At 47.7% G+C, this 14,131-nt stretch overlaps 1 protein-coding gene across 1 annotated transcript in view; it reads right to left on the bottom strand.

Moving 5' to 3' along the window:
* The window catches only part of Csnk1d (casein kinase 1 delta), a 30,299-nt gene extending 18,082 nt beyond the window's left edge, over positions 1-12,217 (bottom strand). Inside the window, 2 exon segments of the mRNA XM_032913562.1 lie at positions 3,926-4,036; positions 11,835-12,217. Coding sequence (XP_032769453.1) covers positions 3,926-4,036; positions 11,835-11,910 — 187 coding nt within the window. The 5' untranslated portion in view covers positions 11,911-12,217.
* Positions 12,218-14,131: the final 1,914 nt, after the last annotated feature.

Raw genomic sequence — 14,131 nt, 5'->3', positions numbered from 1 at the left:
GGAGGGGTGTCATGGCTTCTTGATGTCATGACTGGCAGTGTATGTGATAGATGGCACCACCTTCCTTTTCAATGGGGAACAATAGTGTTGTTATTCCATGGCATTGGAGACTGGATAAAATACTACCTTCACAGACTCCCTGGCCAGAAAAGATGTAGAGTCTCATTTGTGGTACACTTTACTCTCAGCAAACTGCCAGAAACTAACTCCTGGTAAAGCCTAAGAAGAAGGTAACTATAAAACCAATTAGAAGGTTCCTGGTAATGCAGGATGAAGACCCTTCGTTCACTGCTACTCTGAAGCCAGGTATTTCAGACTAGCAAAATTCAGAATCCAAAGTAGATTTATGCCTAGAAAATGCTGCCAGTTGTTTAAAGAAAAAAACCTGAGTACTGGTTTGTGCTGTGACTTGGGAATGAGCTGCCCCCACTGCTGTTCACGGTTGTAAACATGGGTGCTTTAGCCCTGTGGGGTCCAAGATGCCAAAATAAGTAATTTGGGCCAGACACCAGAAGACACAGGCACTAGCAGACCCCAGAAGACACAGGCACTAGCAGACCCCAGAAGACACAGGCACTAGCAGACCCCAGAAGACACAGGCACTAGCAGACCCTAGAAGACACAGGCACTAGCAGACCCCAGAAGACACAGGCACTAGCAGACCCTAGAAGACACAGGCACTAGCAGACCCTAGAAGACACACACAGGCACTAGCAGGCACTAGCAAGTGCGCTCCATTACGACTTGACAAGTATTTCAATGTAAATGTGGTTACTCAGAATTAATTCAAAAGAAAACATTACATTTCCAGCAAGATTAAACCTGTCAAATATTTACAAGTAATGTGGGAGGACAACAAAGAAGACCACCACGGCTGAGGTTCTAGTTCACTGGGAGAGTGCTAACCTAGCACAGGCCAAGAGCTCCACAACAGAGCTCCATCCTAGGGCTCCACAACAACCCCCAACACCTCCTAAATCATGGCAAACAACGTGTAAGTAAGGGCCAGAGGAAATGAACCAGGGGACTAGGCAGGCACATGTCTTCACAGCACCGGGGAGCACTGGACTTCCTCAAGGGGGTGAGGGTCACAGCGTCTTTTACGCCAATAGCTAAGACTCCTTATTTGCCGCATGTTTACAATCAGTTCTGTGCCAGACACAGTCCCATAGTATTCACCCCAACACTAAGGAAGAGGAGAAGGAACACAGTGAATTGAAATCTCGATAAAAGCAAAAGACAAAACACTGGCAGGCATAGTAGTTTATCAGAGAACTTGGGAGGCAGAGGAAGAAAGAACACCAGCCTGGTCCATCCAGGGCAGCATAGACAACTGCTAAAAAAGAAAGAACAGTCAAACAAAACAAGAGAAAAATGTTGTGCCTATTTCCCTACCCAGGTCCTATCGCAAAGATCTTCTCTCCCCTCCCACAAAGTTAACATTTGCCAGAAGCTTATGTGAGCTCATTAATGTTTTTTTGCTGAGGAGTTACTGAAGGGGGTGTGGTCTATATTAGGAATGGAACAAGCAGTTAAATAAGCTACCAGCGCTTATCTGGCAGCACCAGGTGTTGATAAAAACTCAGCGACTACTCAAGATGTCCATTAACACTGAATTCTAATTTATTTCTCGTACTTCACCTTTAGTCTACATTCCTGACTTTTGGGCTGGTGAAGTCCTTGGGTCACAACTCTGAGGCTGAATGTCCAGGTTGCAACCTGTATCCTATAGAAAGTCCTCCCTTCTGCAGCATCCATTGCACAGGGACTGCACAGAACCCCATGCTGGCTTTCACCTAGCACAGCAGCTCTCAATTAGGCACCGTGACACCACTAGTCTCCCAGATAAAGCTTCAAGCTTCAGCCAGCCATGCCTCTCTTTCTTTCTTTCTTTCTTTTCTTTCTTTCTTTCTTTCTTTTTCTTTCTTTTTTTTCACAGGCAGAGCCAAGGTAAACAAGGTCAAGACAACCAAAGAGGCACTTGTTCCTTTCAGGAGGCAAAGCGACACTTATCACCTACATACAGAGAAACATGACACGTCAGGGAGCAGTACCTTGTGGTTTCTGAGCAAAGTGTACCCCCCATCCTTTATCTGCCAACTTCCATTTAGTCTCTGAAAACAAACACTGCCATAACTGTGCATCCTTTCCCTGGACACAGAGTGTTTCCTAAAACAGAAGTAGGCAGTAAGAGTAAAACCTGAGCAAAGCCGGAAGAACAAGATTCAAAGGCCAAGAAAGGGTAACACCCATTTCTGAATCTTGTCTGGATTCTAGGAGTCTAGAGAAGGGATGTGGGCAAATGATTAAGGTCCCACACATTAGTAATGCTATCCACCAGCGGGTACCTAACACTGTCCAGGACTTCTCTAATCATAACCTGGGAGGGCAACTGACACATAGGACACTCCACAGCCAAAGAACAGGAACCACAGCAATGGCAGTGATGCTGCAGCCAGACACCTTCCTGTCTGGAGCCCACTGTCAGGCCGCCTCACCCTTAGGCACTCCAGGCTAGCACATTCTCACAACTATAACCCTTAATGCATTAAGCTTCCTCCTTATTTTGTTCTGCTCCACTTGTTACAAAAGCTAATGCTCCCAAGAAGGCTGTCCTAACTGAGGATGGTGCCAAAGGGCAGGTGTACAGGATTGGGACTCTATTGACTTCTTTTGGGGACAATAAAGATTAAAAGTAAACCCAACAAAATTGAATAAAACAACAGAAGAACCAAAGAGCAAGCATGTGAAGCATACAGATGCAGAAACACAGAGAAACTCCATGAACACACAATACCAGAAACTGTAACACATAAGCAAAAGATCTGACAGGAAAAGCAAAAGAAAAAAAGGAACAAAAGTGTCCAAACAAATCATTGAGACAAGGAACCTACAAAAATTGAGTTCATCTTGTGTTGGCCATCTACTGCTAGGCACAGTGATACTCCCTGTGTCGGAGAAAACTAATCTTTCCGTTGTGAACTTATCAGTTGCAAATAGCTTCTGGTTTAGGGATGGTCACTTGCATCTACTTCCTCTCTCAAAGCTGGGAACCCACAAACTGTCTCTGTGAGTTCACATGTGCACCAGCCCTACTATGTTTAGAAGACATGTGTGTATGTCACCAGCAAGTGTTCATCGACCTATGACCTCCTTAGGTCTAATGCCCAGGACAGGATACAATGGCCACTAAGATGACAGGCAGCAGCACACAGCCACTGCCTTAGACGTTTTGTTAGAGAATGTTGGTTTCCAGCAGAAGTAGAATTAAATTGCTTTTGCTGAGGGAGGGCAATCAAACACCAAACCAACAGTTTCCCTTTCCCTGCTGAGGCCAATGGTCTGTCAGATGGTGGGGGCTCTCCTCCCTTCTCCAACTATCACAGCAACACAGAGGCTTCTGCTGTTTTTTTTTTTTTCTTTTTTCAGATACAAAGCCTGTCACAAGCAGGCTCCTCTCCTAGGAGGTAGGGCTGGGCCTCATGGTCTTGAAAGCCTCAAATTAGAGCCCCTGCTTCATCAAGCAAAGTATTTAGTACTCCTAGATCTTGCAGTAAGGTTTTACAGAACTGAGAACAGTGGCTTAGCTGGGAGTCAGAGAAGTCATGTTCAAAACTCCTATCCAAGAGAAAACTGAAACTTCAGTGTTATGGGACTACCCTCAAGTTCTAAAGGTAAGCATGTAACCCAGGAGAGGCCAATGTAGGAAGCCCTGAGCTGTGACACACAGCACCATGTTTATTTTTAAACTTACACAAAATCCAGATTTCAAAGACATTACCATCTAATGGGAAGCTAATAAAGGTAGTTCTTAAGCAAGATACATTAAGGTTATGCTTCCTTATTTTTGGGGGGGTGGAGGTGGGTGTCTTCTGTATCTGTAAGCTAGACTATGGGTAGACATTTAACCGAAAATGAACCTTACCTCCTCCCTGCATCATTTTGTAGATCTTGCTCTCAATGTGGAGCTGAGGATGTTTGGTTTTGACACATTCAAGCTTGATGGCAACTTCTTCTCCTGCAGCAATGTCCGTACCTTAGGAAGAAAATTAAATGTATTATTCTGTGTCTACCACACAGCCCAAAGCTTGCAGCAGAAAGAACCAGTGCTATTTAATATCCTCTACATCTTTGTGAGGCAGGAACCCAACCCTTGCACATGGCTGGAACCACACCTTAGAGCACCGGCTTCCTGAGACGGACTAAGCATAGCTGCTCTGTACCTCCTATTAAGAGTGGGTACTGCTGGCTGACCAACACAGAAAGCGATCTTTACTCAAAAACATGTAAGAAAATCTCTTTGGCATTCTACCTTCCATTTTTACCTGTACCCACTGTACCCACCAGCCAATCAATGTAGCTGCAGGCCCCACTCCTTCTACCCACTCAGGGTATACCAAGGCAGAGCAATAGGATGCTTCTGTGATGGTTTGATGGCCTTTTGGAGTGTGCTTGAGTCTCCCAGGAGGAGGAGAGCTGGGTTTTCCCCTATTCTCCCTCCTCCCAATCTCAGGCCAGACAAGCCAGACGTCTACCTACACATCTCAACAGTTCTTACGTGGACACAATCATCTCCAAACAAACCACCACAGGCTTATCAGCAAAGACCCTCAACTAAACCAGGGAACAACTCCCTACCCCTTCTTTTTGTAGATCAGACTGTCCTTCAACTCAGAAATCTGCCTACCTCTGTCTTTCAAATGCTAGGATTAAAGGCAAGTGACACCCTCTCACCCTCTTGGGGACAAAGCCCTGGCCAGTTCTGCCTCTGCAACACAAAGTACAGTTTTTGTTAGTTTGTAACAATGTTATAACTAGAGCCTAGGAGTTTGGAGGAAAAAGGGTTTTATGTGTAAGTGTCCCTTTCATGTTTGCTCTAAAGGCTCCTGCATAAACGTTCCTCAGTCTACCTTCCAAGATGCTCTGGACTTTCCTCTGCCTCCACATGGTACATCCAGGTGCTTAATAAAAACAGCGTAATGTACCATGCAGTCCTCCTCCTTGGCAGGTTGTTTCTAAGAAAAAGCAATTCTATACTTCCAGGACTGTAGTTATTTGAAAAGGATTAACATGGATTTTTAATAGAGCCTGATACAACCACGCATGACCAGGGTCTGTGCTGTGTAGACAAGGTGTGGACTGAGCAGCCTGACTAGCTCTCTGTGACTCACTCTCTTTTGTCAACTGGGACAGGAGGGGTATGTAAGAGTTTCATTGGGAGCTGAAGAAACAAATGGTTAATGAGTCCCTGAGGTAGACAGTAGACAGTGGAGCAAGGCCCTTAAGCATAGGGACAACCTAAGGCCAACAAACTGTGTCTACTGCCACCCAAGATCACAGAGTAATCATTCTGGTCTGTCAGATGACTGCTGCTGAGAACATCTGGGCTGAAAGCCAATCTCCAGTGCTGTAGATCCATAATAACAGGATCTAATCATTGCCACTGGCCAATCTAGGTTTAAGAACTTCATTTACTGTTCCACAAGAAATCTTTGGAGGCACTAGTATAAGTAAGAAGAAATATATCTTATTCTTCTTGCCTATAGGCAGAGCAACTTATCCACTTACACAAGAAATGACTTCATCTAGAACGAATCTCAGATGAAAAGTGACCTCTGGATTCCTTTAAGGACCTGGACTCTGAGCTGAACTTGCCAGCCAGGAGCCATGGTGACTCACGTCACCAGTTATGTCAACGACTCTCTGAACCCCAAAGCAGTACTCTCTGGGACATCATACCACCCGTGCCAGCTGGCAGGTCCACAGGGACAAGAGGCTGGGGCCAACCAGCCTACTGGATCAGGACCTTCAGGAAGGTGGAAAACGCCCCTAACTTTACTCTTCTGTGGCTCCTACAGCTCACGCCTTGACAAATCACCTCTGTGCTATGCTCAGCCTTGGGAACAAATGACCAATGACAATTCTTCAACATAATGTGAATTAAACCATTTCTCCCCATCCCCACCTTTTTTTCTTTTGGTTTTCAAGAAAGTTTCTGTGTAGCTCTGGCTGTGCTGGAACTTGCTCTGCAGACCAGGCTGTCCTTGAACTCAGAGATCTGCCTGCCTCTGTGGAGATTAAAGGTGTGAGCCACCATCGTCCAGCTAAAATACATTTTTTTTTCATGCAGCCAAATGCCATATAATAATGAATTACATCTTTTCATAAAGCCAATGCCATTTGTCACTTTGTCACAAAAAAACCTGTAGGATCTATTAAAAGAGCTGTACTGCCTGCATCTGATAGTCAGGAGAGTAGCAGATGGACACAGGACATACGAACTTGAGAGGACAGACAGCCTAAGACCTACTCCAGACACTTCATCACTTTTGTAGAAAGACCAAGCAGCTTCAAGCTCCATCTGTCTTACAGGTGCCAGTGTAGGCACTGGTTTGGCCCTGTGTGTCTGTCCTATCACCCCAGAGGGCCACATCTCCTAAGCCCCACTAGCATGATAATCTAGTCCAGACCTTACACTGTTCCTGAGCCAAACACAGAAGGACCTAGGAACTCTGGTAGTGACTTATACTTCTGAAGTTTATAATACCAGATTCTCTACCATATATAAGTCTGATAAATGCTACCAGAAGACACTAGTACCTAAAGATGCCACTGTAATCAGGGGATCAGATACAGAACAGATAAAAACATTATTCGGGAGCCCTAAGGTTGAACAGTCCAAAAGGTTATATGACTCTAACTAACACAGTGTACCACTCTGTCTAGGGCAGGAAGGGAACACTGAATGACAAGCCCAGATGCTGGTCACTCTCATCAGGATCTAGCTTGTCTGGACTGGAGAGATGACCCAGTAGTTAGAGTACTGGATACTTTTCCAGAGGACCTGGGCTTATTTCCCAGTATCCACAGAGCAGTCAACACCTGTCTTATAACTCTAAATAGTAAATTAGACATCCTCTTCAGGCTACCCCAGGCACTGCAAGCACGTGGTGCACAGACATGGAAGCAGACAAAACATATTTTAAAAAAAAGAGAAAGCTAAATACAACGACAGAACAGTTGGGCAGTGGGCAGGTCTTCACTGGGGAGGCAGAAACAGGCGGATCTCTGAGCTCGAGGTCAGCCTGGACTACAGAGTGAGTTTCAAGATAGCCAGGGCTATGTCTTGAAAAACTGAAAAAAAAAAAAAAAAAAAGAAAGAAAAGGAGATTTATTTAATTTGGTCGCACCAGGCAGAACAACAAAAGGAAATCTAGTGACTCCCCTGTCCCCATCACTAAGGTACTGACTTGAGGTTCAATGCTGCCCTAGGGTTTTGACTATATAGGACATCTACAAACATGGTAGGCACACAAGGCCCAGGATGAACCCTCCTGCAACTTCAAACATGGGCAAGAAGTAGGCAAAATCAAGTTGTGGTTCCACCATTATTGTCTCAGTTCTAGATCTGTTCTGCAAGGTAATCACATAAGCTGTCAGAACTGTGTGAATTCTTTTTGGGCAATCAGTTCCTTTTTGGGTGGTACAGGACTGCAGCCTTGACTTTTCTCCAACAATGGGTAAATTTAATTCTTTGATGTCTGGCATAGTGGGTAACACACTACCCAGCACAGAGGCAGAGTTTATATTCCTAGCACCTATTTAATGCCAGGTAGGTATGGCATCCCACTTGTCACCCCTACATGCAGGAGCACAGACTGGGTTTCTGGAGCAAGCTTGTTAACTAGATTAGTCAAATTGTAGAGTTCTGGTTTCAAGTGAGAGAGATTGCCTCAATATATAAAGTAGAGAGGGACTGAGAAGCCACTGATGTCAGCTTCTGGCTTCCACATGTATATGTACCCTACGCACACATGCATTCACATGTAAACACACATGCGTGTAGACACACCACATGCATACACAACTTTTCATAAAAGACATCTTTCCTGTTGAATGCCGTTGTGAGATCGAAGTACCACTCTCATTAACCATTTGAAATTGTGAGGAGAAAAATCAGATGAAAATGCTAGTAAGTTTTAACTCCCAAGGGATGCTTAGGCACATCATGAAATCTGACCTCATTGTCAGCTGAGGTGCAGAGGAACCGGAATAATGGATAACGAACAAATTTATACAGAGGACAATAAACTTCCATTTTGCCAATGACATGCTCAGGACTTCACTGCTTGCTTCCAGAGGAGAAATAAGGATGAAAACAGTAGTAGATAATGCTTGCCTTGCCCCTCTTGCACTTTGTAGGTTGGGCCTATACTGTTCCACTGAACAGACCTTCACTTACTTCCTAACACTGGACAACATGGACCACACAGCCTAGCCTATCCTGCAAACTCTTCCCAAGTTACCCATGCTCCCTTTGGGCTGGGAACAAACTTTTATTTTTTATTATTATTATTATTATTATTATTAGAGTATAATCTCTGTTTTAAAATGTTATCTAGTAGGGACTGAGGAGATGGCTTAGCAGGTAAGAGCACTAGCTGCACATTAACAGTCTGTAACTCCAGTTCCAGGGGCTTCTATGCCCTCTTTTGGCTTCCAAGGGCATTGCATACATACCATATTCAGACAAAACATTCATATAAAGTTAAAAAAAGAAAAGAAAGTTATCAAGTGGCACAGTGCCAGCAATAGAGCTTTCCTCTGGTTTCCAAAGTGATAGAAACATCAGTTCCAAAGAAACACACACTGGGGTGAGGTTAGGGCAGAGAGGCTGCTTCAATCAGCAAATGCTCCTGTCCAAGGGTCATCTACAGGTATGCGGGCAGTGGCCCATTCTACATCTGGCTGGCTTAGACAAAGAGTGAGACTGGGTTTTCTAAAATCTGGGCAATCAAGAAATAAACTCATGATGTCACTTCCCCCTGAAGAGAGAGTTTTAGAGAAGACAAGAACAATAACATGGTGGGCCACTACAGACTTTCCTCCTGCCTGTTGCCATAGCAGGCCACCAGGGAAGGAACAAGCACAGGTTTAATGACTTATGACCACACTTTTACATATTTCTATGTAAAAATGTCTCGGGAAGAAATATAAAAAAAAAAAAAACCCCAGGCTTAAAACAGGGAGAACCGGGGTTGGGGATTTAGCTCAGCGGTAGAGCGCTTGCCTAGCGAGTGCAAGGCCCTGGGTTCAGTCCCCAGCTCCGAAAAAAAGGAAAAAAAAAAAAAAAAAAAAAAAAAAAAAACAAAACAAAACAGGGAGAACCTCGCTGGAAGAGTAAAGTGCCTTATGAGGAATACCAAAGAGGAGTTTTAGGAATATTTTTCAACTACACTTGCACCAGAATGCATGTCACACAGACTTCAAGATGAGGATCCAACTCCACTCATACTCACGTGGCTCTTGACCTATGGTATGGGTGAGCCAACCCATCTGCTGTCTTCAGGTCCTCTGTCTCCAATCGTCTTGCAGATCTGCTTTTCTAGCCTATCTTACTCTGAATCACTCAGTTCATGCTCAGTTCCCCAAGGGGTAGCTTGAAAGGACAGTGATGAGAGCCAAGTGGAGAGAGAGAAGACTGGCAGTGCCTAATCCCTGACAGAAAGCACACTGTGAGGCCAGCATGTTGGCACACAGCACTCACAAGGTAGATCTCTGAGTTCAAGGCCAGCCAGTGCTACATAGTAAGACCATGTCTTAAACAAAACAACAAAACTCATACCATGACAGATAAGCCAGTGACTCTAACCCTAACCCAGTGTCCATCTTGGAGCATAACAGAGGAGTCACCAAATTAAAACTTTCTGGAAAAGGTTAGCTCACGTGATCAGCTGCTGTGCCCAGGCCTATGTCTAAGCCAGCCACCACCTACACACTGTAGAAGACCCTGCCTAGCATGTGTATTCGCTGGTTCAAGACAGTCTTTCAGCCCTTTGTCCTGTCCCTGGCGTCCCCCTGCTCTAGATGGAGGTGATTTTTTTCTTTCTCTTTTTTAAGGCTGTAGGAACCAGGTGGGGCAGAAGGGATGTGACTGAGTAAGGTGCAATCCCAGACACAGCTTGCACTCTCCTGGAGAAAGGTTTACATCTCTGAATGACACATGACCACCATAGCACAAATGGTTGTTAGAACCAATCTTCAGAAAGAACAAAACCTTTTGGCAAAATCTCAGGGAACAAAAAGTTTCAAAATACCTATTTTCTAATGCCCACGAAAGGGTGGCTAATGGATTGGTTTTCAGTATAGCTCCTATATCCTGAGGTTAAACTTCTGCCAAAATCTATTGTTCTAAAAATAAGTCAAACAGCTCCAATTTACCCAGCACTTTTGACTCCCAAACACTGCCGAGAAGGCATATAAATATTTAAGTAAGCAAACCCTAAGTCTCTCTAAAGCATATTTTACTCATCAGACCACTCTGGCAAGAAGTTCAGGTTCAAAGGCATTGATGTGGCACATCGCAGGGTTAGCCTAACCAGGCACCATACATACTTATGAGCTACCCAAATGGGACAGTTGCTCACCCCACACGGCCAGCTACCAAGGTCCTAAGAGGAGTTAGAGTACAAGCTGTTAAACTTGGGAAGCTTGAAAGGTGAGGCCCAAAGCATTGCTTCTTACTGACTCTCCATTAGAGATACAACAGCCAAACAAATGCTGGAGATGGGCTACTGTTCAACAGAACACGGTTACCTCTAACAGGATGTTCACCACCAGAAAGCTCCAAGTACCAAGGGGCTTTGGAATAACTTATAATTCTAATAAATGCAGGGGGTAGTTTTCATTTAAAAATCCCAACTACCGGGTTTAAGCAAACCTTTAATCACACGTATATACATGCATAGCCTTTCACCATATTAAGTTGGACATAACCCAGGATAGTTTAACCCCAAGTCTAGGATTCTCATGTCTACCTTTAGAGTTCTGAGAGCCGCCATGAGAACTTTCACACCGCTTGTCTCCCCTCTATTCTGCCAACATCTTGACACTGAATGTATCTGCATTAATCAAAACTTCATTCCTGTTGATTTCCAGGTGTCCAGGAGTCAACTTAGATGCTCAACATATCCTGAAGACCCCAGCCAAACCAAGGCCTTTCAGGCCAGGCACAGGGAACATTTTCAGTCCTGTTTTGGAGTTAAGGTGGCAACCAGGAGGCTATGGGTGATCCCTTCAGCGGGTCAGCTAACTGGAGATACCATTGTGGAAAAGGGCAGGCCCAGACAGCCCCAAGAACCCTTAGAAATCAGCCGGTCATTTCCCCATTTCTGACTGGGACACTCCCCACCTCCACACTACATTTGGATTGTTTTGACATCTCTCCCACACGCAGGAAAACATCCAGGACCACACTGCAGGGATGAGGAACAGTACCAGACCCTTTTTCAGAGTAGAGCATGGCCTTTGTTTACCGCGGTGACCTTAGGTGGGGGAGGATGCTGACGCCCGGCCCAGGCCCTGCCCCTCCGAGCCCCACCCCCAGCGCGTTGCCTTCCCTTGCCCCGCTCTCCCCTCCCCCTCCTCGCTGCCCCCCGGCCCAGGCCCGCTGTCCTTTTCCCACGCCCTCTGACACCCCACAACCTCTGGCCAAGGCCCGCTGCCCCCCGCCTCTAGGCCTTGTTCTTCCTCCCCCGGGTCCCCGACCACTCCCCAGACACGCTCCGAGCTCTTCACCCACGGTCCTGCAGTCCCCAAGCCCAGCTGTCCCCCAGCCCTTCCCCGCACCCCACCCCGACCTGCCGCGCCCAGCCCCCCGGCCGCGCTCGCACAGCGGCCGTTGGTGTCTGGCCGCGGCCAGTGGCCGGACCCTCGGACTGCGGAGATGCCGAGCGGCCGAGTGTCCACTACGGCCCTGCGCAGGCCTCGGCCTGCCGGGGACCCCGCCCGCCGACCCGCAAGGCTCCCCGGTGCTCGATGGCGCTGGGCCTCACCGAGATAGATGTCTCCGAAGGAGCCGCTGCCGATCTTGCGGCCCAGTCGGTACCTGTTCCCGACCCTCAGCTCCATGGCAGCGGTGCGGCTCGCTACTGCCCGCCCGGCCGCTTCCTGGGTCTGCGCTCCGGGAGGCGGCGCCGCTGCTGCCGCTACTGCGGGTCCGGTCCGACTCCGCCCCCCTCACGGCCCCGCTTTCACCATCGCTTTCTGGTCGCCCCGTCGCTCTCAGCGCCTCAATACGGGGCGGATGGGACAGTCCGAGCGCCGCCGCCGCTGCTCCGGCCCCTGCCGGCCCCGCTCGCCCTCTCCCCGCCGCGGATGGACTCGGATCTTCCGGGCCTAAATCCCCCTTCAGCTGCCTAAAGGAGCCGCCGCCATCGCGCTGTGACGTCACTTCCCCTAGCAACCCAAGGGGGCGGGGGCCACCGTGCTCGGGGGCGGGGCTTGGCTACTTGATGGATTGCGCAGTCGCAACCAGGCCTGTTTCTCTGTCCCAGTATCCGCCGTTCCCGAAGGATGACTACAGCTGGTCACTTTGGTCTTCCTATCTGTCTCCAACAGAAGTCTGAGGAAGCTAAGCTATGTGTGGTAAGGAATGCCTGTAGTTCCAGCTCTCGGGAGTTCGAGACCAGCCTGGGGCACAGAGACCCTGGCCCCTAAACACACCACGTATACCAAGAAGCCAAACAGCAGTTTCTTTTGTAAACCCCGGGAAAGGCCCTTTGCAGATAGGGTAACAGGGCAGAGAAGGCGGTCCAGGCAGGCCTGGACGATTAGCTTTTTTTTTTTTTTGGTTCTTTTTTTCGGAGCTGGGGACCGAACCCAGGGCCTGCGCTTCCTAGGCAAGTGCTCTACCACTGAGCTAAATCCCCAACCTCTAACGATTAGCTTTTGTAGGAATCACCAGTCCTGGGCTTTGAATGGTGCAAATCGTGCCTGCTGCTGCCTGCCAGCTTCTTACACATCAAGGGTGGAAGAAAAGTAGTTTTCCTGGGACCCCTTCCTGGGTGGGCAGGAAGGTGAATGTTGAATTCACAGAGAGTGTAGAGCGCACGTCCCGACCCTGGTCTCTCTCCAGGGCCATCTGCCTGGAGAACAAGTCAACATTTTTATCTGGTCTGTATTGGATCTGAATGTTCTTCCTGGCAAACACAAACATGAATTCTGAAGTTCAGGCCGGAGGCCAGCTTCCAAGACTTGGCTGTCCATTCTGACCACTGGGGAGGGCCTTTGGAGGAGCCACCACACAGGAGGTGCACCCTAACCAGGAGGGGACAACCTTCCAAATAGATGCTTCTCTAGGCCCACTCCCACCCAGCTAGGAACAGAAGAGTCATAGATCAAGGGAATGCTTACATTAGAGCTCTCTGCACAGGGTGTAAATCTGCTGTCACCTCAGCACCGCCTGCCTCGTGGGCAAGAGAAGCAGTTCAGCGACTGCCCTGCAGAAGCACACGGAGCTCATATGTCTCCTAGTCTCCTGGCTCAGCCACCCTTCCCCTTGGAGGTCCCGCAGTGCCTGCCTGCACACAGCTGACAGTTGGGTTGGGGAATGTTACACAGTGTAGCTGGAGACAGAAGACACCAGAAGGCAAACTGAAACCAGTGGTCACCGAGAGGCGGGTAGGTTGGGAACTGCCCAGCCTTTTAGTCCAGGAGTCAGGGCCAGACTGGACCAAACTAGTAAAAATAATCTTACTGGCAGAATTCCCTTATAATTTTTTTTTCTGTTGACGAACAACACCTAACTTCATCAGAGAAGCCCGTATGTTGAACTGGAAAGTGCAAACCTGGTATCTGGCCTAACTCTCTCCACAACCTTGGGCCTGACCTTGATGGTCCTCCCTCTGGAGGCACTCGCTCTGTCTGGAATAGGGAACGGAGGGTGTGAGCTGCCGTGTGCCTAGGTTCTACACGCCCTTCCTAGTTCTTGTAATCAGGACAGTCAGCGGATAAAGTGACCAAAGTCCTTGCTGTGCTGTACTTACTCGCTGGTCAGAAGGAGGCCCCAGGCAGGATCGATGCTCTGGTTTCCGAAGGTCATTTGCAAGCATCCTGTGCTGGGGGGTTCTTGGCTTCCCATCACAGTACCTTGCTGCAGGAAGTATGTGCCAAAGCCATCACCATCCCTTGGGCATGCCTGGCAGGGACCACACAGACTGAGCTCACAGCAGCTGTTCACCACCGGCACCTCTGAAGCCCAGGCTCTTTCTGTACTCCATGCTCCACCTTCTCACCACACTGCTAGTAATTTGAACACTCTTGAGAGGGGGCCAAGTATCAGGCCTGTAGA

Source organism: Rattus rattus, chromosome 9 (assembly GCF_011064425.1).
Source record: "Rattus rattus isolate New Zealand chromosome 9, Rrattus_CSIRO_v1, whole genome shotgun sequence".
Classification (NCBI taxonomy): Eukaryota; Metazoa; Chordata; class Mammalia; order Rodentia; family Muridae; genus Rattus; species Rattus rattus.
This window is presented reverse-complemented; position numbering and strand designations above follow the sequence as displayed.